The sequence below is a fragment of the Helianthus annuus genome, chromosome 3 (genome assembly GCF_002127325.2).
Source record: "Helianthus annuus cultivar XRQ/B chromosome 3, HanXRQr2.0-SUNRISE, whole genome shotgun sequence".
NCBI lineage: Eukaryota > Viridiplantae > Streptophyta > Magnoliopsida > Asterales > Asteraceae > Helianthus > Helianthus annuus.
The window spans coordinates 142218957-142243978 of NC_035435.2; the positions used below are offsets into that span (position 1 = coordinate 142218957).

Here is a 25022-nt window from a genome sequence, read left to right on the forward strand (position 1 = left end):
CATCTAATTAGGCCCCCTTTTAATATTTGTTAATAACACAACTAAAATGAACAGAAGATTTTATGATGGTGACATCTAATTAGGCCCCCTTTTGACAATGGTGACCTCATCACCAATTTCTTTAAATTATAGTTGTTAAGATGTATGAATGAATATACATAATCTTGAGCTAGAATACTAGTCATGAATTAGGTAATAAACTTGTCAAACTATTTTATTAAATTTACTTGGATATTAATCTAGAAGTTAAGCATATGCTATTGATTGGACTATACCCTTATCTCAACTGCTAGTACCAGAAAGCTACAAGAATTTGCTGTTACAAAATAGTCCAAATTTGACCACTAGTGCAACAAAAACATTTGAAGCACTAAAAATGGACATTTCAAAACACCAGGAACTAATCTCATTTCCAGAACATTTCTAACATCAAATCCAGCATTGAACCATTCTAATCCAACATATAACCAACCAACCTACTTTCATTCTCAGAACATTTCTAACATCTAATATACATTTCTGCTTACATCCTATAACTTCAGCCGTGGAGGAAAACAAAAACTTCTCATACAACAATTGATACAAACAAACGCAATCAAATCTCTTGTTTCATGCAGACATCAATCTCTTATCAATCTCCTCTTTCAGCAGCTTGTGGCTCATCTGCATTGCTTGTTGCCACATCAGCACTGTTGCAGTGAATCAGAAGTGGTACTGCTGATGAAATTTTGTAGTTTTCACCAACGTTATCATCGTTTGACCTGCAGTCAACCGAAGTAGCACGTATCACAGTCTCGGGTTCTTGCAATGAAGCAGACACCTCATCACAACTAGTCCCAGTTTCCGGCTTAGAAGACGGGTTTTCTTGATTTTTAGTTTCGGTGAGAGTAGGGTCCACATTCATCGCACTAGTAGATGGAGTAGTCTCTTTTCCACCGGAAATTCCAACTGCATCCTTGCCTACACCCGACACGCAGATGTTAGTTTTGTTTTTTTATAAATAACTAGTGTTAGATATAAGAGTAAAATGCCTTTTTCGTCCCTGAGGTATAGTCAGTTTTGCGACTTTCGTCCAAAGGTTTGTTTTCCGCATCTGGATTCAAAAGGTTTGAAATCTTGCCATTTTCATCCGGCTCATTAACCCCATCCATTTTTCTCCATTAAGTTAGGGGTAATTCCGTCTTTTTTGTCAAAATGAAGAGCAATTCGGTCTTTTTACATGTAGTGCAAAGGACCGAATTGCCCTTTAAGTTGGCAAAAAAGACAGAAATACCTATGACTTAACGGCGTAAAATGGATGGAGTTAACGAGCCGGATGAAAATGATAAGATTTCAAACCTTTTGGATCGAGATGCGGAAAAACAAACCTTTGGACAAAGTCGCAAAACTGACCAAACCTCAGGGACGAAAATGGCATTCTACTCCAGATATAAGTTAAAAAAATTAAAGCCAGTTTTTGCATGGAATGATTTAGAAGGTTTTATGCTATTATTAACTAGTGTCTTAAGATTTCGGCCATTATTAATAGTGTGTGTTTGTGTGTGTGTGTGAGAGAGAGAGAGAGAGAGAACCTGTCTGACTAGCGATAACAGAGTGCATGGCGGAAGTTGGAGGTGTAGATAAAGTTCCACCCTTCTTCATCTTTGACTGCAGTGAAGAAACGGTAACATGCTATTAATAAAAGTTTCTTACTGAAGAAGCAACAGTATAGCAACCGATAAAACAATGCCTTTGGACTTTAATTGCATACCTTTACAGTCTCTTCACAATGCTTTATAATCACTGCCACATTTGTAAAGCAGCGTCCATGCAACAGTGTGTAAGCCCACAACAGAAGCTTCTTTGCGGTATTCGTTTCAATAATATCAACTGCATGCACGTTTGACTGAAAATTTATTTCTGTGGACGGCTGACATGGCACTACATAGAGACGTACACAAGATGGTTGTAACGCACAAGTGGAATCCTTATAGAAATTGTAACAGGATCTAAGTAGCATAGTAGCATCTTCCAAATTCTCTTCTGAGTGTCGCTTAATCACAACATCCTTAATATTCGACAATAAAGAACCCCATTTAGTTTCTAGAGCTTTCAAATGGTTTGCATCTTCAAATGATGATTTCCATAATTCATCCGCATGTAGATCGATACAAAGTAGTTGGGTATTTACGGAACCACCGTCTATCGTTTGGGCTTCTGTTGAAAATCTGGAATTTAGTGGTGTTATTGAAGCCATACTAATCACAAGACTTCGGCACCAAGCCAGTGAAACGTACTTATGAACTTTAGCACAGTTGCTGTTTGACAACTTAGGGTTTTTTAACCGTTTTCTCATCTTCTCGTTTATTCCCTCTAGTGCTTCGAACCTACCGTTGGTCTCAAGTATTTGCATATACTTGAAAAGATACCTGCACAAGCAATAAGACGCGTATCATGTACAAGTGTCGATAATAAGAAATCAAAGATTCTATAAATTACATAAATAGAGTTATTTAAGGGTAACATACCCAAATAAGCTGCTTTCGGATAATTCTGGGCACTTGATTTCAGGCAAACTGCAAATATCTGACCATAAATTCATCTGCTCGATGTACAAAGAGAACATTTTCTCCAGAAGATGCTCTAAAGCGTTGCTATCGGTGTTTGTGCCAGTCTTGATTTGATTAATGGAGGATACCAACGCTTTGATGTACCTACCAAGAGCTATAGGAACAAGATCTTCAAGGCATAATGAGAACTGCATTTATAGATAATCCAATGCAAATGGTTTCAGTAAGAATAAGAATAATAGATTTTAAAGAAAATGCTTCATCTTAGTAAAATACTGCAAAAAACATACCCGTTTATCTGCTCGAATAGAAATGTAAGCTCGTTCAAGGGTTGATATATCCCCACTCTCTTCCAAAAGCTTCAGGTAGAACAAAATATACTTCCGAATGCAAGTTATAAATTTACGAGAACTTTCTGCCAAATTAACTTCAAGAACTCTCTTATTCCCACCCGTGCCAGGTGTTTTTCGCCTGAAACCCAAAAAATGAAATTAAATACATACAACATATGTATGTATAATATAGCTGTTGACTTTTAACAGCATTTGAGATGCAATTAAAAGTTAGGTATTCTTACCTTCCTTTTTTCTCCATACTATCAATTTCCCACATGTTGATTGTAAAAGAAGAACGGGATGACTTGAAGCAAAAAGAAAGTTCATCTTTCGCCTTTTCTATATCTCCGCTTTCACCTTTGTTGTATAGCCCTTGAGCAAGCATATATCTAGCTTTGTGAAAATGTTTGAGGTCCCCTTCAACACATATTTGCAAAGCAGAAAGGCAATCGTTGTAAAGCATGTGCCACATTTCTCCTGAATCCAATGTATCAGTATCGGTTTTATCAAGAATATTCATAACCGTCTCCTTCGTTGTTTGGCTAAAAGAATGCAACGCAGCAATCTGAAAAACAAAGAATAATCCCTAACTGTATGATTAAAAAACAGGCGTAGGCCTGTAAATGAACCGAACGTTCATGAACTGTTCGGCGGGAAGTTCGCTTATGTTCGTTTATTTAAATAAACGAACGAACATGAACACATGCTTTGTCCGTTCATATATGTTCATGAACGTCCGTTTATGTTCACTCGTTTATTTTCGTTTATCTACGTTCGTTTATGTTTGTTTAAATTTCAATAAATACATAAGGAGTTGTATCCATAAAAATATAAACATTAAACGGGATTTCTAACTACTCATATAAAAACAAGTAACTAGTAATTGGGCTTTCTAGTAATACATAATGGGCATTTGAATTGAAGTAATCGTAATTAATCAATAATTTATATAAAAATTATTTTCGTTTATGTTTGGTCAATTATGTTCATTTGTTTTCGTATGTTTATTATATTATGTTGGTAAAAGTTTGTTTTTTATGTTCATTACTTCATTTACGTTCGTGAACTGTTTGTTTAGGTTTTAAACGAACGAACATAAACGAACACGAACATGCTCATTTTCTTAATGCACATACATGAACAAAAAATGTGTTCGGTTATACATTTGTGTTCGTGTTCGTGTTTGAGTTCAGTTAAAGTTGAATGAATGAACACGTCACACCCACGTTCGTGTTCGTTTGGTTCATTTACAAGCCTAAACAAGTGTAAGAAATGATGGAAATGGAATAAAACCTTCAACGCTTCCTTATCATTTTTGCCACATGACCGAAGTAACTTCAAACGTGAAGCGTGCATTCTATAGAACGGATCTACAGCTGACGGATTCAAAGCAATAGCTTTTTCATAATACGCAAATGATGTCTTGCGTGAGTATTTTAGCTTTTCGCTAAGTTTCCCCAAGTAATAGACGTAAGACCAATCTTCCCTGCTAACAAAAAGAAAACGTAAATATTGTAACTCAGATATCAGAGTTGAAAAGAGGTAACTGAAAATAGCAATACTTCTGAGCAAAAGCCTTCTCAAAATGCTTCATAGAATTCTGACAAAATATTGTCCATTCAGCATCTTTTACGGGTAAATTCAATCTCTGATCATATATCGGCACCACGTTCTGAACACCGTCATAATACACCAGCGCCAATAAATCATGGATCTCCCCCTGAAATCGTTTAAACCTCAAATCATGATTACTTCAGTTTCAAAAGATCATATGTTTATAATGTAGTAAAATGTCATTTTCGTCCCTGAGGTTTGGCCAGTTTTGTGACTTCCGTCCAAAGGTTTGTTTTTCCGCATCTGGATCCAAAAGGTTTAAAATCTTGCCATTTTCATCCAGCTCCTTAATTACATTCATTTTACTCTGTTAAGTCAAGGATATTTCCGTCTTCTTTGTTAACTTAAAGGGCAATTCATTTTTTTCACTTTATGTAAAAAGACCGAATACCCCTAAAAAAGACCAAATTGCCCTTTAAGTTAACTAAAAAACCTCTGACTTAATGGAGAAAATTGGATGGAGTTAACGAGCCGGATGAAAATGGCAAGATTTCAAACCTTTTGGATCCGGATGCGGAAAAAAAAACCTTTGGACGAAAATCGCAAAACTAACCAAACCTCAGGGACGAAAATGGCAATTTACTCTTTTGAAATCATAAAAGTCAACCTGCTGGATTGCCGTTTTCGCCAAGGCCAAAGTCATTAACAAACACCGCCTACTCCTCCTTCGACTTGTATCGACTCTCCGAGCAAAAGTTTCATTCTTTCTCCAGCCTGTGACGTTTATCTGCTTACTGCCATCATTCAGCAACAAGTCCACTTCCTGCAAAATAAAACTTTAAAAATTTACAAATTTTATTTGCCAGATATGTTATATGATCAAGTAATAACTTTACCTCATCATAAATGGTGGCGAGGCTTTGCCAACTCTCGAAACGCGAAGGGTTGAACAGTAAATCGTATTTAAAAAGTTTCGCCGTTTGTTGTACAAACTCTTCGCCTTCTTTAGTGAGCACAAATCCAGCCCATTTATCAGTCGCACTCATTTCCTCTGATTGCGCAAGCAGATAATACAAGTTGCGATATACATCCATATACGGTTCACTATAATACCAGGACTTTAGTATAGCATGATATTAATATATAATAAACTATTATGATAAAGCTGTGAATTTGTATAGAATCATGTACCTTTCTATAGTTGTTGGCTGCGGTTTGAGAACTGAACTATCTTGATATATAAATTTCATTATGACGTCCCGAAATCCATCGGATCCAGCCTCTTCCGACAGTTTATTTTCACATAACGTTGGGTCATCCAAGAATTTTTCTATTGGATTTCCATCCAACATATAATCAGGTGGTTGAGGAAAATGTTTGCGTATCGCTCTTAGTACTCTTCGTAGTTTAACCAATCCAGTTCTCTGAAAATATTAATATTGTGTAAAAAAGATTCTATATAAAACGTAAGAAATAAGAACTGAATCAACTGATTATGATTTATGAAAAGCTTACAGAAGAAGCCTTAGCGTATGGAAGAATATACTGGAAAACGTCTGCACATTGTTCTTTTGTTTGATAATCTCCGTGGCTTGTATTTTTATGCACGGATAGATCGTCTTCGTACGATGAATCAGATCTAAGATGCAAACCATACAAACAAAAAAAACATTGATCTAAAGCGGTGTCGATTTCAATCTCAAGATCTTCTTTTTCCTCTTCGGTTAACTGTTTTCCGGATTCCAGAAATAGATTGCTTGCTTCTTCGTTTGTATCACCTTCTTGGGAAACTTGGTCATCACATTGAGTGTTGACCGAGGTTGACTTAAGCTTCATGTCTAAGTATAAAAGATGCTTTATTGCGAGTTTAAGAAACGTTCCTTCTTCTTCTCCGTTGGCACTTGCACAACAGATGCCATACTCAGCAAGCATATCATGGATTGCAATTATTAATTCAACCTGAAAAAAAAATGTCAAAATAAGAAAATAAAAAGAGTGAATTGACTTCATCTGGAGTAAGATATGTGCCGCATACTTGAGTTTTCACGGGAACATTCGGATTCAGATGTTGAAGTCGGAAAAATACAATTGCAGCATCTACAAAACAGCCTTTTTCGTGTCTTTCTTTATCGTCTAGATCACCGACTCCTAACGATTTCTTAGAAAAACATATGCTTGTTATATGGCACATAACTGCTAGCAGCAAAGATTGAATATCACCAATGATTTTCATAGGAACAATAGAACCATTCTGTGAACAAACACCAAAGGTACATAAAAACCATAGTTATTAAAGGCGCTAGGCGCACTCAAGGCGCATAGGCCTCGCCTGGGGCCTAGGCTCAAGGCGCAAAAAAAAGCGAGAGCCTAAGAAAATAAAAGCGCACAATGAAAAAAAATAAAATTTATTATATATTAGAAAAATAATAATATTCTACAAATAGAATAAACAAAACCTATTATATAACATTTAATATCATCTATTTAGTATCAAAAGTTCTAACATATTAATGTATTAGGGTAGAAAAGTGATTTTCCTTGGATAAAAGTATAAATTTTCCTGGAATCTTGCCGGATTTTAGAGAATTTTGTTGGAAACTCTTAAGGAATCTAGGAATCGCGTCGGAACCTATGTGTGAATCATCACTTGGAGAATTAAAGCGCAATTGCCTTGCCTCGCCTCGCCTAAAAAATGGGCCTAGGCGCAAGAGGCGATGGCTTTTAACAACTATGATAAAAAGGTTTACGGATCTTTACAAAAGAAAAAAGAAAGCAAACAATTTGAATCCCTTTGCAGATCTTTCTTAAACAAAAGAGTTCATTAATAAACTTAATAAATTATTTTAAATTTTTAACACTTGAAAACATTCAACTTACGATACTTCCACAAGGACTGGTGGAGTTCTTCAGCTCGAGGATACATTGGGATATTGCCTTAATTTCTTCACAAAGAACGGGATGCAACCCTGTGGTTAATGTTTCATTTGATTCAGTCTCAGAAGCGGGTGCCATATTAGACGATTTGTGAGACAGAAAACGCTCTTCCACTCCGGTCGCAGCCATGAGACGTCTAAGTTTCCGCTTGTGGCATCTTAAGTAAATATTTGGATCTACCATTTCGGATTTTTCACATGCTTTGATTATAACGTTTAGCGCAGATAACTCAGTTGAAGTAAGTCCTTCACCGTCTTTATTGAGAACCGATGGAACAGAAACATTACTATCATCTTTCGTACAAAACAGAAGAGGATAAAGCAAGCTAATGCACTCTGAATGCATGTCTTTTTCAATCATGTCGTTTACCGCATTTTTCATCAAAAACTCAACCTCTAATAGGTTAACCTCATGCAGAACCGAATCAACAGTCAACTCCTTTGATACCTTCAAATGCGGGAGACTAATAGAGCCAAGAGCATTCGCTTCCTTTCCACAGGATGTAAATAACGCCAATAAAACACCGAACTCTTTCCGGGCTTTTTCCTTATTACCATTGAAAAGCGAAAACTTTCCACTTAGCCAGAAGAAACGGGCCCAAAAGGCCCGTTTACTGTCCAACAGAGAACCTATAGAAGAGCCGTCAGTTGGGTACTCCAAAGCTACAGATTCTATGACTTTACAAAGATGATAAGACGCCATTGTCATAAAATCAGTTGATGTGTGTGACGATTGTATCCCAAAGTCATGAGACAGCTCAGCAAGAAAAAGACTGCACTCAGGGGTCCGGCTCTCACCCGAATTCCTCGTAAATTTTTCCAACTCAAAAAACTTTGCAAAGGCGTCCCGGTATGAAATTCCTCTACATGCGATTTCCTCTAAGAGCAAGTGGCCAATATGATACGCACCGTGATTATTTGACGTTTCACCGACAAACCTAGCAACATCGGTTGACTCGTTATTTTGGGTACTGGTCATAACCTCGGAGCATTCTGTAACTTCTGATTCAACCGTGATAAACGGTTCCAGAAAATTAGGAACAAGTTTGACTAGATCCTTAGGGGTCGTAAGATCGGTTTCTTCCTTATCGGGTTTCTTACTTCTAAGTCGACTGCTTCGTCTTTCTTGGTGCGGTTCATACGAAATGGTCTCTGTGTTGGTACGCTCAGCAGCCTCGGTCTCCATATCATTATTTAATTTTTGTTTATCTGAACTAGGAGGCAGATGTATGATCAATCTAGCATCTGCAGATCGGTGCGCTTGATGAGATTCCTTTTTAGGGTCATTTTCATTCAATGGAATCAAGATCCCTAATAGCTCACCAGCTAGTGCTGTCCAAGAAGCTTCTGGAAGATTTAACGTTATATCCTGGTTTAACCTTTTGGTACTACTGCCATTTAGGTCATCATTTGTTGCTTTCCTTTTGTCTAGAAATTTGAGTCGAACGTGATGTGGTTCCAGTTTGTCTATACCTCTTGGAGCAAAAGGAGTTGGTTCAGATTCTTCGATTACATGTTTGACGCGTAACGCACGAGAATGTGAAGGCCAATGCCTTAGAATTAACTCGGAAACCGAAAGACATGCAACCTCATCACCAATAGCAATAAGAACTTCCAGCAGTTTCTCCATGCAATTCCCTACATGCATCAACATTAAGTGCATTAAACATAAGTCTTACACATAATACATGTAAAAAGAATATCCAGTGAAACACTTACAGTTGTTGGGACTACATAAAAGCCCTTGCTCGAATGCCCAACGAGAGATACTCAACAAGCCCATCGAGCATGACAATGTCCCCAACTGATTCCATACAACAGAATCTTTGGAATCAATTTCTACAGCTTGAAGATAGCATTGAAGTGCACTTTCATAGTGGGCTGGGCCTTGTTGAAGAAATACAGTCGCGAGATTTTTCAGAGTTAAAAATCTGTCAGTAAAACATATGTACACTAGTAAGGTAGAAGTTCAACGCTAGTTCAGATCAAAGCTTTAAAAATGAATCTTACAAATCAAATCATACAAAACCAATAAGCTACAACGAAATGTGAAAAACGAGTAGTGAACTAACCTCAGTTGCAACAAATGACCATCACTACCACCATCATCGACCTGACATGAAAAAAGAGATTTATAAAAGTTTATGAAATTATGTGGTGAAAGTAAGCGGTATTATCATGCTGATGAAGTTGTTGGATTCTTGGAACCAATTTTGACCTGGCCATTTGGAAGAAGGTCGTCTTTTAACACACTTTCTAAAAGTTCACGGGCCTTTTCATACTCCTTTGCTTGTAACTTCAAAAGTCCTTCTTGATAGATTTGTGAAAGGCGAAATTCCTGGTGGCATAGAAGGTACATAAAGTCAATCAGTCGCATGACTAATTCTAGATAAGCATCAGTTTCTTGCTTCAGTTTAACGTGAATGTTAATATGAACGCATATCACGCCTTCATATTGTCATCAGTTACCGGTCCATGCTAATAAAACAAAAACTTTAAAAAAAAAACATTTAGCAACTCAACCACGTAAATCTATGCAATCTATACCATAAATACATATAATTCATTCAACACAAGCATATGCATGTAGGGTTTTCTTGGGATACAAATTATGTATCTAGCATTCTAGTCCATCATGCGGCAGTTCTTTAATGCTATCACCATTAGGGTAAAACAACATTGTCATAGTAACTATATGCAAGCTTCGGCCCATTTACAGACAGTTGGTATTAGGAGAAGCAGATTAGGGTTTGACTGGCCCTTATCAATTAGGTCCAGTTTAGTTAACTTGTTAACTAAGATATTAACCCTAGTTTTAGTCTATAGATATATCTCTCGTGGACGTCGGTTGCACACCGTGACCGAAACACGTAAAATCTCTCGTGTTTTTACTGCTTTTCTGTTTGTGTTTGTCCGTGTGTTGCTCGTGTGATCCTAACACTAACTATCACAATACACTTTGCATACGCCTATTTCGAATAGTCAACATAATAACAAATAGTCAACATTAGGGCATTTTCAGATGTAAAAGACAAACAAATTACACACAACAACCACAAATTAACAAACATCAACTGCATCAAGTACCAAAACACATACATATAAGTGTATAACGATATCTATACACAAAAATTAAATAAATGAAAAACTAGGGTTTGCCTGAGCTTCTTTGGTAGGGGCGAGGGGTTCCCACTGGTCTTTCGAATCTGTATCGTTGATAGCCGCAATTGAGAACTGAAAAACAACATGAAATCGATGAAATTAACGAACAATTATTTGTATAAAATGAGGTTGAAGAGAGAGTACCATATTGTTCGATCTTCGAACTTGAAGTGTTGGGTCTTCTCAATTTCTCCTCACCGATTATTTAGGCGGGTATAATATGTGCGTTTAATCACTGTTTTTGCTTCTTCCCTTTTTGTTTATGTTTAAACTCTTGGTATACGGTTTAGTCCTTTTGTTTTTCGAAATCTACAGTTTTCGTCCTCTGTCTTTTAGAACTTTACAGGTTCTGCCTCTTTTCCTTTTTTTTAGTAGGCGAACCTAACGTGGGCAAACCCGAGTTTGAAACCTGGTGTCTGGCCCCAAAGGGGTTATTCACACTAAAACACCGGATGTCGTCCCATGAAGTAAACTCGCTCGAATATCGTCACTTGTGTGGATCAAACCCAGAACCAGACGTCTCCCTAGCCTCAGAACTAGTCACTAGATCACGCGCTTAACGCTTTGGCCAACTTCATCTAGCCATCATTGGCACTTTTGTCTCTATACTGTTTACTAAAGTTTTGCACTCACTTTTGCTGCCAAATACTCTTTTTTTTTCAAATATCAAGATTAATATTTAGTATTTTACTTGTTATAGCTATATACTTGGTTGTATTATAGTTCTAGTTTTCACAACATTATACTCTATCTTCAGTTTCATGATAGAAAAATGTTTGATTTGTATAGTAAAGATTAAATACACTAGAATGCTCTTTAGCAAATTTGCTTTAAATTGCATAGATGTTTCTGCGTTATGGTATCCAACTTTTAGGTTATTCATAATTATCACTCAAAATTTACTTCCGCTATCATGTATGATATGGTTAGTAAAGTGATTTGTAAAAGTTATATCTCATTCAATTTAACTGTTGTTACAAGTTCATGTTTCTAACTTCAAATGTTGTTCAATGGCAGGGGCACAACTTTGTAGGGAGAAGGGAGGGGGGCGCTCGACCCCCGAACTTTTCGCTCAGTAATGTCCGGTATGTAGTTTTCGTATAGAATTTTTTAGGTATATGTGTTTTCGCCCCCTGGTTTTATAGTTTTATTAGGTGTATACGTTTTCGACCCCCTGTTGGAAATCTCAAACTTCGCCACTGTTCAATGGTATCAAAGTGGTGAAAAAGTGCTTCTCTCCTAAAGTGGTGGTGAGGGTTCAAGACCCACTATGAGCAAATGGTGAGGGGCCGTTCTTGGATGCTGATAAACTGGAAGGTCCTTGTTGAAATTATGAAGTATAAAAGTAGCTTATTGTTGATTTGTTGCTAACAAACCCTGGTTTAGATTTTTCTCTCATTTTTATCCCCACTCTAAGTCCTCTACGTATATATTTCCTTCAATTTAACATCCTACTGGATGAAGTTAGGTTAGATGAGCTATCTTTATTGATTTCTATCTAAATTTTATTATTAATATGGAAATGCTACAAAATTGTTCTCGTAACGTGACGGGTAACACAAACACTGGTAAGCATATAATATGTAATCTTTTATATTAAAAAATATATATATCATTATAAATTAGAAATATATACATTTATTACATAAAATTAATTACAAAACCATTATTAGACAAATTATATCATTATAAATTAGAAATATACCGTGTATTACACGGGTTGATTAATGAAAACGATATAATTTATTATTTGTAAATACTTATTATTTTTAATCTACTCTTATAGTTTTGATTGAACATTCGTAAGTTGTCACTAATTAATAGCATTGAATTTCATGGGACAAAGCTCTAATAACATTGAATTTTATGGGATAAACCTCCTAAAATTATAAAATAAAAAACCAAGTCATCAAAATTCACACCAACAAAACTTGGAAAAAATTGAATTAAAGAAAGAAATATTGGTTTTTCATAATCCCAACTATTCGTCGTTTCCCGCTAACAGTTTCAGTTTCAAAAATAACCACTATCTGTCCCAACTATCAACATATTAGCTTCAAATGAATCCTGACTAACAGAACCCTAATGTTGTTAGTCTCCGATCGCCGGGAAAACATTTTTAGCCGGAAAAAGGTTCCTAAAGGTCTGATCTAAGGTTACATAAAGGTTGGGGACGAAAATGTTGAGTTTTCCAGCCCAAAACTTGAGTTTTCCGGACAAAAAGAAGTTTTCCGACGATGAAAGAATTTACGACGACCTCAATAATTGGGGCTTTTAGTAGAAAAATGTTCCTAAAGTAAGTAATAAAGTTACAAAGAGGGTTGTGACAAAAAAAAAATTGAGTTTTCCGGCCAAAAATAAGTTTTTCGGTCAAAAACATTTTTCCGACGACCGGAGACTAACAACGTTAGGGTTCTAAAACATTAATAGAATCCATGAGTTACCTATGCTTATTTTATTATAATTCAATTTTGATAATTCCTATTGTAAAGTAAGGACAAGATAAATATAAATGGAAAAAAATGGTAAAAGATATAATTCATAGAATAAAATAATGTATTCTTTATTTGAATCTAATTAACAAATATTATCTATATCTATTTGTTTAGAATATATTATTTATTTGAATCTTATTAACAAATACTATCTATATCTATTTGTTTAGGGTAAAAGATAAAAAGATAAAACTTATGGATTAAAATAATATATTTTTTATTTAAATCTTATTAACAAATATTATTTATATTTATTTATTTAGACGGGAAAAATAGTTGAGATCACCTCATACAACGCCATGTGTCCTACATATGATTTACTTTATTATATGTATAGATATAGGGGTGCAACAAAAACCCAATCATGATATTTTGGGCTTTTTAAAAAAAAAGTAGAATGGGTTGGGGATTCAGCCAAGATGGGTTATGATGGGTTTTAAAATACCCATCTAAATTTTAACATAGGTCCGGATGGGTTTTTAACTAATTTTTTTTTACTGTGACTTTTTTTTAGTGACCCAAGACTATGTTAGTCGCCGGCGCTGTAAAATCGCATCTTCGATTGCCAAGGAGATAATGCTGGCTTGATGCACATTTTTTTAGTTATTAATCACGACGAAACAAGAAGAAGAAGATAACACACCAACCAAATCCACAATCATCAACACTTATTGCAACAGTTTCTCGTCGCTAATCACTCAGCAGGTATATCAACCCCTTTGTACTCATTTCTATTCGCGTTTATTATGCAATTTCATGTTCGTTATCTCCAATTGGTAACAATCCGTTATGTTTGTGTATAATTCACTCAAGAACTCGTGTTAATTTCATTTTTGCTCCGAATTGTTGAAGATAAACCTAATTTTTGTAACATTTATGGTTTTTAATTGTTGAATTTAGGGTTTAGTTGCTTCAGATAAAGATGTTTAAATTTTAGGGCTTTTTTAACTATGTTGTACAGTTGACCTTATAAGAAAGCCTGTTGACTATTTAAAGATAAATTGTTTTTATATGTTTATTGTTGTTTATTTGGTAAGGTCTATAAATTTTATATGTTTCAGATTTGGGCTAGTTTGTCTCATACGTCGATAGGGGTCTTCACCGTCTATTATGAGGGTCGGGATGACATACATTTAACTTGACAAAACAGTTAAAATTATTCTTTGGCTGCCTGAAGACACCATTATGAGTACATAACAACCAAAGTTAGATGTAACCGAGGCACTAAGAGTACTCCGTCTTTAGGAAAATCAACTGGAAGTTAAAGCCTTAAATATTGGACAATTTGAGAAAGAATATGTTTTTAGTGAAATGGCAAAGTTTTTGAGTTTCCAAAGTTTAGGAACGTTTCTTTTTGGATTTTTTTTTTTATCTTAGTCAACCGTTTGGGTTCATCAAAATTGTTGAAAATTTTAGATTACTTTTGAAAATTTATTATCATCTAGAATTAGTCGATTATCATTGATTCTATGGAGAATGGTTAATAGAGTATATTGTGTTTACCTGCATAATGTACAATGCACGATGTTGTTTGTTATCTATAAGTTAGTTATATTTTTGTGTGGCTGTCAAGGGATATGGAAGAGTTTATGGGAGTAGAGCATGATGTGATCATGATATGCACATCAATATTGTCTGTTTCTGAGGTTGTTAAGTCTATCCCATTTCATTACCTCAAAAAACTAACTTTGTTTGCTGATGTGCTCTCTGTTAAACAGCACCCTTGACAAATCCTCCTGCAGGTGACTAATTATTAAATTAATTTAGGATTAGTGATTTAAAAATTCAATCAGTGTTAATTGAAGTTTTAAGGTATGGTGATACTATTATTGTAGTACTCATTTGTTTGTGAAACTAAGGAAGTTCCTGAGGACTCAGATGTGGTGTGTACTCATCCTATGATCGGGCCAGAAAGCGGGAAACACGGGTGGAACGGTCTGAACTTTTTGGCTAGGTTTTTATTTTTTTGATTTTTTATTTTTTTCTGATTTTTTTTTTTTTTTGAATTTTTTGATTTTTTTTTATTTTTTTAGTTTTTCTGATTTTTTTATTTTTCTGATTTTTTTATTTTTCTGATTTTTTTAAATTTTTTTGATATTTTGAATTTTTCTGATTTTTTTAATTTTTTTTGAATTTTTCTGATTTTTTTGAATTTTAATTTTTCTGATTTTTTTTTTTAAATTTTTAGCCTATCATGACCGAAACCCATTGTGACCTAAACCCATCTTGACCTTTTTCTTAAAAAACTCATCCTTACCCAAACTCATCCTAACCCATTACCATCCTAACCCATTATCCAAACCTACCCAACCCACCCATTTTGCCACCTCTACTTTTATATAAAGGTCCAACCATCATCATCATCATACCCAGTAAATTCCACCAACAGCAAAGCTAAGGTAGGGTATGAGGAGGGTATGATGTAGACAGCCTTACCTCTACCCCGTAGGAACAGAGAGGCTGCTTCCAGTGAGACCCCCGACTCGATAGTAGTTTTGCATCAAGTCTTGGACATAAGGCACATAACACTCAGCAATTTAGACAAAGGCCGATTGCATGTACTCCCTTATCTTTCGGCTATCAACGCCACCACACGATGCATGATTAACCATCCTCTCTTTTAATGTTATTTTCACGAAATTAGTAAAATAACGTTAAAATTAGTACACTTTGTAGTTTTGCAGAACCTAATCCAAACATATTTTACTAATTTCGTGAAAATCATTTAACTTGTTTGCAATTTCTGTTGGATTGATGTGTTTGGTTGATTTTGCTACCAATAGCATAAAGTTACGGGTGTATATTCTTTCTAATTAGCCTCTTCGTTATGATCACATTCACTAAAGTTGAAAACTGATCTAAAGAAAAGTGAAAGTTTCTGAATACCAATAAGTTGGATTTGAATTGAAAACATACAATTTTGAATGCAGTAGAATGGTGAGTGCAAGTACTCAAGATTGTTGCTTTCTGCTTTGCTTGATTACACTACAAGTCATAGGAAGGTACTTTCTTGCATATACTCGTTTACTGAACTCATCTTCGTTCACTACTCGCGCCCACATTATTTGTTAATGATTCATAGACGGTTTCTCATAATTCTTGTTTTTTATGTTGTAAATGTTACAGGGCTTATGGAAACATTTTGAATGTTGGTGAGGAACTAAAGAAGGAAACTATGCCGTTACAAAGTGGGTCCCGAATCTACCAACTTCAAGGGCTAAGACCAAAGACGTGGTATGAAGTCAAGATATCATATCCTGCTTCTGTAGGTACATTAAACATCAGTTTTGTATGCGTGTGTGTCTTGTAAATAAACTAATTATAATACATTTTATACAAGATACCCGCTAGCTTTTCGTTAGAACTGAAGAGAGGAGAATCAGAATTATTGCTAAAGCACCATAGGAAATTACTGAATACCGAAAAGTTGATCTTTAAGAATGATGATGCCGACTTGCAAAATGACCAGGTTTGAAGTTTGATCAGCTTCAAGATTTTTTTTTTTTTTTGTTATTTTTTTGCTATAAAAGATTACGATTTTAACACTTTTACTTAAAAATAGATCGATATGGGTTAAATGTTATCTTTAATGGTCGAATGGGTCAAATATTAAAACTTCCCTTGGTATGAAACAGGTCAAATGGGTTGAAACTTGAAAGCTGACAAAAGTATTATTTAACCTCTTAATTTGATTTTAGTTGAAAGTAATATATTATTATAGTAGAATTTTGTAACCATTTAATACATTAGTATCCGTATTAAAAGAATTGGAAAAGATGTTAGCGGGTCAACCCACTAACCCGTTATCCAACCTGCCCATGTTGCCACATCTAACGCTTGCTTCGAAAAAGTTAATGATTGTGATTTTTGTGTTTTAGAGTGAAACGTTCGTCGTGTTGACTGTTGAACCAGAAGGGGTGGTTGCAATACCTAATGGAAAGGAGAGGGAAACAGTCATTTATAACATAGGTAACTTTCATCTCATCAGCTGATATATTGATCATATTACGCCTTGCATTTATCCTTGCTCAATGTTTATTATGTTACGATATTGAGATTTTTTCTTGTTTTTTATTTCTAGTTATTAAAATACATGTGCAGCACTTTATAAACAGAACCACTCATTCTAGAATTACTTGATTCGTCTCTATCCCTTGCAACACAAGCAATATGATATAGCATTTATATAATACTCTTCTTGTAGTTTGATTATATGTTTGAAAACCCTTCATGCCATGCTATTTTGTCTGATACTTAATGGCTTTTGCGGGCATATTTCAACCCTTTTTTTATGAATTCGATTTGTGATATATTTTATATGTAAATGGGTCAAATGAGTAGCATAAGAAACTTAGCTAAACAGAAAACAAGTTAAACGGGTCAAATGGGTAGAAAATTGTCCAAAAATATGTATTTTATGTGTAAAACCTCCAAAAATTTTTCTAAAAAAAAAACTTGGATTGCTGTCTAATTATGTAACATTTCTATATTTGACACATTGCTAGTCTGTTGAAAAAATAAAATTACCTGTGGTGATTACTAACAGGGTATCAAACCCACTGACCAGTTCAGTTGTCTACCTCTGTCTGATGATTTTTTGTCTATTTTGTTGGCAGTTTGTGATGAACTAATGTTAGGGATACCGCACGAAGCCTGGTGGGTTGTGATCCTGGCTGTTGTTTGCTTGGGTGTGGCATTTGTGATCCCTTCATTTCTACCATCAGTTGAGTTGTTAAGTACAGACATAACACGCCGTAGGGGAGCCACTTCCAAGAATTCGTAACTTGATGATCATGTCGAGTTGTTGAACTTTTTCATATAATTAGTTAAGAAGAAAGCATTACATTTTTTCACATTTTGAGCGTTTTGTCGTTGTACAATCATAGCAAAATTTATTTTATACCGGTATTTGTTAGATATTTTAGTGTAATAATAAGCATACATCTTGTAGGCTTATAAATTAGGGGGAAAACCCTAATTAATCCAAGTTTTTTGACATTCATCCACAAAAAAAAGTTTAGCAAGATCAATATGTTTGGTCAACAAAGCCACTAAACCCATCAAATGCAACGCGAGTCGCAACCGGCAGCTAAAATAATCTCACTTGGCTAGCACTAATAAGATGCCAATACAGCAGAACTGGTTTCACATAGTTTCTGGGAGACTTAAAATCATAAATCCTTACACGAATACGTAATAATATCTTGAAAATTGTGCAAAATCATGGTGAGTTGCATCCACAATACCCAGTAGTCTGTGGTGCTATTATTTTTGTGCATGCATAAAAATGGTGAATCTTCTTAATTTAGATGTCATTTGCCTTGCTCTTGTCTCCATCCACCGATTGAGTTGCTGGTTCTTGTTTCTTGAACTCACAAATGTCTGGTTCATGTTTCTTGAACTCACAAACGTCTTTTGGTCCCAAAAAACTCGGTTGATTAGTGGATGACAGAAGCCTTGCCCACATCCTATCGGTTATCACAACGTTGTTCTGCTTCTCAGTGATACGCTGCACGAAAACATACCAACGTTCATGAGATTATAAAGGGTGTTTGGACGCATATTTTTTAAAGAAATAATTAAATATATAAATAAGAATGAAACTTACGTTAAATGGAATATAAGTCTGTCTACCATTAACAAGCCCGCTAGTGAAGCCCGTGTAGCCCGCCATCACTCCATGAACACAACTTTGAGCGAGAAGAGTGCAGTACACGTTATCCGATGCGTTACTTGGAACCGCACGGATCATGTAAGTTGGATCTGCCATTAAACGGAATATATGCATTCAAAATAATATTATTAAATACATTATATAAACCATAAAGTGTAATTACCTATGTATTTGAGAGTAATGGGCATGGAAGGAATTTTAGCAAAGTGAGCCTACAAAAAAGGGAATTTTAGTTAAAAATATCAAAGGGTGTTTTACTATTTTATTTATTCAAAACAATATGAATGAATTACCTTGATTTTATCAGAAAGCCACAATCCAACATCTTGAAGTAGTTTATTTCCGGAAGCATCTTGTGCGGTTGTAGTTTTCGAGTTTTCTGCTGCAAGAAGTTCCTGGCCCGCACCTTCTGCAACGACGATAACCATGTGCCCATCGTCCTTGAGACGTTTTTCCACGTATTCTAAAAGTCCACCTTCTCCCTCAAGATAAAAGGGCGATTCCGGGATTAAACATAGATCAACATCTCGGCTTGCCAAAGTTGCATACATTGCAATGAATCCTGAAACACAACAATTTGTGCATTTTTAAAATGATTATTATTGTTCCGTTACGTGAAACTTCATCTTCTTAGAGAAGAATAACATCAAAATAGACTTACTTACCACTATAGCGTCCCATAAGTTTGACGACCCCTATGCCATTCTCGGCACTTTCAGCTTCCACATGTGCAGCATTGATGGCACGTTGAGCCTCTTCCACAGCAGTATCGAAACCAAATGACTTATCAATGACCTGGAATAAACATGGAATAGACCCGTAAGCATTGTTCAAAGATCTACTTTTAGGTAGGTGGGTCCAAACTCGAAACTGCCACGTATATTTTCTACCCTTAGTGAAAAACAAAAGCGTTAAAGAGCGGTTATGAAAAGTGACTAACCTAATGTGTGAGCCAAATAACCAACGTAATTATGATATTAGCATAATACTGTGTTAAGTTCACACGTGTTTAACGCATGACCAAGATTAAATACACCTAATACAGGAAAATATCATTTGTAGGAATGCAATTACCGGAATGTCATTATCAATTGTCTTAGGAATCCCAGCAACTACAGCTTTAAGTCCACGCCTTCTCACTTCCTGCACAAATAAAATGTTATCGTAAATACAATTTATATATGAAACGGAAAAGATTTATCATTTAATTACCTGATAAATAACCGCTGCTCCCTTTTGAGTACCGTCTCCTCCAATTATATAAACCTGAAACATGAAGAGAACAAAAAGGCTCGTTATCATAACTCTTGTCTATTTATTTTAAACAACTATAAGCTAAAAAGAAGCTATAACACATGCGTATATATGAAAGCACACCTGGTTGATACCGCGATCCTGAATACTGTCAACTATCTTTGGTTTATCATGGCCCCCACGAGAGGTGCCGATAATCGTACCACCGCGTTTATGGATATCATTCACAAACTTTGGGGTCAAAGTGATGGTATTTTTTGAGTAAAAACCTCTATACCCTCCCTGTATGAAAGCCTTATAAAACTAAGATGTTGATGCCATAACGTCAAAAATAACATAGTTGTTATACCTTTGTTTTTTTTAAGAATAACCAAGGTAACAACAATAAACCAAAACTTAGAATAAAGGTAAATGTTCCGTATGCATATGTGTTAGAATGACGATGCAAAAAAATCAAATATAATAATAATAATACTTACATCAATCCCAAGAACTCTGGTGACGCCATACATGTGATAAAGTGCACAAACAATTTCCCTGATCACTGTATTTAGCCCGGGACATAAACCACCACATGTCACTATCGCAGCATGCACCTCATCGGGCGCAAAATAAACCTGCAGCAATGAAAACTCTACTTTAGCCAAAACCAATGTTAAGATCTATACAGAGATAGCAAAATGAGTCGGTTGGGTGGATTGGGTAACAGTCCAACAGGTCAGAACGAAAAAAATTTGTGCGGGTTGGGTTGCCAGTTGCCCCTAAACACTTATGTCAAAATTTTTATCACTAATCTGTACGTGAGATGTGACTACATAAACAAACTATTACAGTTATAATCCAACGTTCGGAATAACACAATCAAAGAGGTAGTAGGCATGACATTTCCGGCAACTTTCAACCCATTTCACATAACTCAAATAAAACAATTCATAAGTAAATAGGTCAAAATTGCCACCAGTTTGACCTATTTCCCTTTTCGCTAATTTGTAATTTTCACCCATTATTATATTATATAAATTATATTATATAAATTAATAATAGAAGCTAATGAATAGTGTTTTAAATATTATATATATATATAGGTAGAGGATCCTGTAAAAAGTGCTCAAAGTGTAAGAAGTGTGAGAAGTATATTATAACACTATATATAATACTATATAACACCATATAAACACCGTATAACAATATATAACACTATATAATACCATATAACACTATGTAACACTATATATCATTATATAACAAATATAACACTATAGGTTGTCTGATAGCATGTCTATGATAGATGTATAGTGTTATATTTGTTATATAATGATATATAGTGTTACATAGTGTTATATGGTATTATATGGTGTTACATATTGTTATACGGTGTTTATATGGTGTTATATAGTATTATATATAGTGTTATAATACACTTCTCACACTTCTTACACTTTGAGCACTTTTTACAGGATCCTTACCCTATATAGGTATATATATATATATAGGGTTGAGTTCATTTCAGAACTCTAAATAACTACAGAACTTTCAGAACTCCTAATAAACAATCATTTTATATATAAGTTTTTGTATTTAGGATCTTTTTATCATCTATTATATGTATTTCTTTGATTACATACATGTTAACAGTAGTTTACATATGTTTAATTGCCAAAATTATATATATGTGTCATAACAAATTACATATATGTAATAAAACTAGTTTACATATGTGTAACTATAAAATTACATATAAAAAATGATAAAATTACTCTTAACATGTATGTAATCGTAAAAATACACATAATAAATGATAAAATTATCCTAAACATAAAAATATATAAATAAAAAGTTTGTTTATTAGAAGTTCTGCGAGTTCTGTAAATATATAGTTATTTAATACTTTTAGACAACATATTATCAATTAGTTAGCTAATTTCTATATCAAACATGAACTAATAATTTTTTCGTAACACAGTAATAAAATTTTTATGTCCTAACACATATTGTCTTTAACATTGTTTTATAAAGATATATAACTAAACACAAACAATTTAAATGATGTATTATAATCTATTTCGATGGTTATTAAACCTACCCGTGTGGTCACACGGGTCCTACAACTAGTTTAATATTATATATATAACTATTTTCTTTACTTTTTAAGTTGGATAAGCTTGGTGTCAACCGGTACTGGTATCGAACATACCGGTACGGTCCGGTTCGTTATCAGAACATGAAGGTAAAACCTGCACCAGCCTTGTACAGAAAATGCCAAAAGTCGGTACCGAATTGATTTTGAAAATCTTTTAGTTCGGGAAATTCGGTACTGCTACCCGGTACCATTTGCTCATCCCTGATCACGGGTACCGTACGAATAATAACGATATCGTACAACTTTTTTTTGTTGATTTTCTTCAAGTTTTAATGATTTATTTTTTTAGTTTCAAGGGTAGGGATGAGCTCGGTGCCAACCGATACCGAATCAGTGCCGGTACCGAAAAAAACGGTTACGGTACCGGTATATAAAGGTAAAAAACGGCAGCGAACTGGTAACAGGAACGCCAAAAGTCAGTACCAAATTGGTACTTAGGATCTTTCGGTTCGGGAAATTCGGTACCATTTGCTCATCTCTGACCATGGGTTTCATACGAACAACATCATTACCATACAACTTTTTGGTTGATTTTCTTTCAAGTATCTTTTAGTGTTTTTTTCTACATTTTCTTTTTATTCTTGTTAGCAGTTCTGTGCGCAACGCGCTCGTAGTGATTTCAAAACACATGTAAACACAGACTAAATAACAAAAGAAGTCGGCGTATGTGATAAACCTAATTAGAGATAAAACATAACCCGAATCAACTCATTCATAATCAAACAAGTCAAAACAGAATACCCTTTGGCGAGGTCCAGCACGTCGAAAATGTATCCCTCTCGGACCGTCCTTGTGGACAACAACCTACAAGAAGTCATAACAAATTAGCCATGTCATCACCAGTCAACATCGATCAAACCCAAAATCTTCTGCAACCTACCTTTTGAGGCACGGTATCATCCGCATCAACAAAGTACTGCCTGTGATCCAATACATCACAAACACATTTAACAAAAATATATTCAACTATTTGTTGCAAGTAAAAAAGAACATGAAGATGCATCTTACTTCACAACCGAATACGCAGGATTAGAACGCAACGGATTCGGGTAAGTCTGCATAAAGTAAACAACAAAGTCACCATCACAATATCTTCAACAACATTTCTTTGATCACTTCAATAATTAGTCAACCACATGTTCATAACTTCAACAACTTTTTTTACATTCAAAATTCAAAATCTCACTACATCTTGCCCTAAAAACCAACATCATCACACAGATTCACATTATTCCACAACAGATCTAAAACCCACAAACCACAAATTAAAAACTATAAACCAAAACCCTCAACCGACCCAAAAAAGTCAAACCCACAACAGTACATTCTCACACAATCAAGACAAACAAAACAAACCAAATCAAACCACATAAAACACAAATCCAACACAAATCACATATACATATACATATAAACAAACAACTTACAGGGAGATCAGGGATGTAATCAGTCAAGTGAGGCACATCTTCAAGCACATAACCTGCTTCCCCTGTTTCAACTTTCATCTGACAACTGATGTTATTATCCATTAATTACCAACACAAACACACAAATTACCAAATGGGTTTGCTTAAATTGATTGATCTTCCTGAATGGGGTTTGTGTGTGTTTTTCTACCGAATCGGATGCTGTGTGTTTATATTTATATGGAAAGAGTTTGACGACACGGGTTGAAAGAAAAGTGTGGATTTTTTTAAAGATTTTTCATATGGGTTGATTATTATTTCAAGATTCAGTAATCAAGATTAAAAAAATGACTTTTTTTATTTATTTTTAAGGGTTAAAGATCTTAAATCAACCCTTTTTCTAGATTTCAGAAACTGGTGGCGTAGGATTATCAGTTTTGAACGAAAACATAAACCCTGGAAGTTTTTCTTGTGTGCTGGTTTTTTGGTAGTCAAGAATATTTAAAGCCCACAAATAGTTTCTGGTTTTGCTTTTTTCGTACAAATTCCAAAGGAAGTCATTATTTAGCATCCTATAATTATTTTTTTTTGAACGGCCAACAAACTCAATCCCGAGCACTCTCGGGGCACCCACTGGACAAACGAAGTACTCCGAGAGTAACCCGAGTCTACCACCAATTCCGGGGAAAACCCGGTAACCCACTCGCCCGTAGGCACGACAGTGAAATTATCGGTAAAACCCGTTTGGCTCAAGGATCCAACCCAGGTTTCCCTGGGTCTCCTATCATAGCCCACCAGTGCCTCACTCTGCACCAAGTGGGAGTCGAACCTGCATCTCTCAAGAGAAATGCAAGTCCTCCACCACTTGATCTAGAGATCATTGGCAGCATCCTATAATTATTAAGGAACTTTTTTTTTATTTTGTTAATTTTATAAGTTTGTTAATAATTAGTTTATGCTAGTAAAATATTCCGTGTTGCGGCGGTACGTCATTTCGTATATTTAACTCGAGTAAAACCATGGAAATGTAGATAAAAACTCTCGTGACGAAGTGACGGTATATTCGTAGATCACGAAAAAGTCACGTCTTGAATAAATTAAACTTGAGTAAAAGCGTGGCATGTTCAAATTTATTACAACTAATAAATAAATTTAATAGATAAAAATTATAATTAGTCTAAAAATAAAAATAATATAGAAAATATAACACACACTGTCAAACTTATTTAATACATAAAAAAAACATTTGAGTATAAAATCATTGATTATCTATATTTCCTATTTGGTAAAATAATTTATTCCTAAGTTTAAGTTTCATGTATCTAAATTTAAAAAGGGAAAACTTTTGATATCTAAGATATAAAAAGAAGATAACTTTATTATGTAATGTAGGGTTGAGATCCTGTACAAATAATGCTAACCGTAAGAACCGTAAGAACAGATCTGAGCCATTGATAGTTTAAATTAAGGGTTGATATTGATTACAAATAAAACCCCAATAATTAATAATTAATACTATC

At 34.8% G+C, this 25022-nt stretch overlaps 3 protein-coding genes across 11 annotated transcripts; 1 reads left to right on the top strand and 2 right to left on the bottom strand.

Annotated features, from left to right (window-relative positions):
- Positions 1–383: 383 nt before the first annotated feature.
- LOC110929795 (calcineurin-binding protein 1) lies at positions 384–10763 on the bottom strand. 3 transcript variants are annotated; one of them, XM_035988347.1, is made up of 19 exons: positions 10678–10763; positions 10531–10605; positions 9590–9709; positions 9444–9484; positions 9091–9302; positions 7316–9009; positions 6474–6689; positions 5954–6397; positions 5630–5862; positions 5335–5542; positions 5106–5261; positions 4447–4604; positions 4178–4370; positions 3127–3449; positions 2840–3020; positions 2508–2737; positions 1751–2408; positions 1572–1647; positions 384–960 (listed from the first exon to the last, which is right to left on the bottom strand). In XM_035988347.1, the coding sequence occupies exons 1-19, from the start codon at positions 10678–10680 to the stop codon at positions 632–634; spliced, it is 5550 nt and encodes a 1849-aa protein (XP_035844240.1). In that variant the 5' UTR covers positions 10681–10763; the 3' UTR covers positions 384–631. The 3 variants fall into 3 exon arrangements, with proteins under 3 accessions (XP_035844240.1, XP_035844239.1, XP_022028664.1); XM_035988346.1 differs by having other exon boundaries at positions 384–966; XM_022172972.2 differs by having other exon boundaries at positions 384–966; positions 4178–4373.
- Positions 10764–13547: 2784 nt separating this feature from the next.
- On the top strand, positions 13548–17982 carry LOC110929797. 6 transcript variants are annotated; one of them, XR_004889515.1, is made up of 6 exons: positions 13548–13733; positions 15959–16030; positions 16155–16297; positions 16369–16497; positions 16907–16997; positions 17645–17982. XR_004889515.1 is itself a non-coding variant. In XM_022172975.2 (6 exons), exons 2-6 carry the CDS (start codon positions 15963–15965, stop codon positions 17809–17811), a joined length of 594 nt encoding a protein of 197 aa, XP_022028667.1. In that variant the 5' UTR covers positions 13555–13733; positions 15959–15962; the 3' UTR covers positions 17812–17982. The 6 variants fall into 6 exon arrangements, 4 of the variants coding, with proteins under 4 accessions (XP_022028667.1, XP_022028668.1, XP_035844241.1 ...); XR_004889516.1 differs by having other exon boundaries at positions 15962–16030; XM_022172975.2 differs by having other exon boundaries at positions 13555–13733; positions 16155–16293.
- A 136-nt stretch (positions 17983–18118) lies between these two features.
- On the bottom strand, positions 18119–24011 carry LOC110929796 (ATP-dependent 6-phosphofructokinase 6). 2 transcript variants are annotated; one of them, XM_022172974.2, is made up of 13 exons: positions 23524–24011; positions 23105–23151; positions 22977–23016; positions 22838–22900; positions 20436–20573; positions 20080–20238; positions 19915–19968; positions 19777–19845; positions 19368–19497; positions 18996–19264; positions 18866–18914; positions 18637–18791; positions 18119–18537 (listed from the first exon to the last, which is right to left on the bottom strand). In XM_022172974.2, the coding sequence occupies exons 1-13, from the start codon at positions 23623–23625 to the stop codon at positions 18334–18336; spliced, it is 1479 nt and encodes a 492-aa protein (XP_022028666.1). In that variant the 5' UTR covers positions 23626–24011; the 3' UTR covers positions 18119–18333. The 2 variants fall into 2 exon arrangements, with proteins under 2 accessions (XP_022028666.1, XP_022028665.1); XM_022172973.2 differs by having other exon boundaries at positions 20080–20250; positions 23524–24007.
- Positions 24012–25022: the final 1011 nt, after the last annotated feature.

What these genes read in the sequence shown, in the direction of transcription:
- LOC110929795 (XM_022172972.2), bottom strand. An exon ending in CGAAAACGGCAATCCAGCAG is followed by an intron (nt 4,605 to 5,105) that starts GTTGACTTTTAT and finishes AAACGATTTCAG; the next exon opens with GGGGAGATCCATGATTTATT. An exon ending in AGTATGGAGAAAAAAGGAAG is followed by an intron (nt 3,021 to 3,126) that starts GTAAGAATACCT and finishes TTTGGGTTTCAG; the next exon opens with GCGAAAAACACCTGGCACGG.
- LOC110929797 (XM_035988348.1), top strand. Translation starts at nt 14,727, where the DNA reads ATGTGCTCTCTGTTAAACAGCACCCTTGACAAATCCTCCTGCAG. An exon ending in CCGACTTGCAAAATGACCAG is followed by an intron (nt 16,498 to 16,906) that starts GTTTGAAGTTTG and finishes TTTGTGTTTTAG; the next exon opens with AGTGAAACGTTCGTCGTGTT. An exon ending in AACAGTCATTTATAACATAG is followed by an intron (nt 16,998 to 17,644) that starts GTAACTTTCATC and finishes TTTTGTTGGCAG; the next exon opens with TTTGTGATGAACTAATGTTA.
- LOC110929796 (XM_022172973.2), bottom strand. Translation starts at nt 23,625, where the DNA reads ATGGATAATAACATCAGTTGTCAGATGAAAGTTGAAACAGGGGAAGCA. An exon ending in ATTACATCCCTGATCTCCCT is followed by an intron (nt 23,152 to 23,523) that starts GTAAGTTGTTTG and finishes TACTTTATGCAG; the next exon opens with ACTTACCCGAATCCGTTGCG. An exon ending in ATGATACCGTGCCTCAAAAG is followed by an intron (nt 22,901 to 22,976) that starts GTAGGTTGCAGA and finishes GACTTCTTGTAG; the next exon opens with GTTGTTGTCCACAAGGACGG.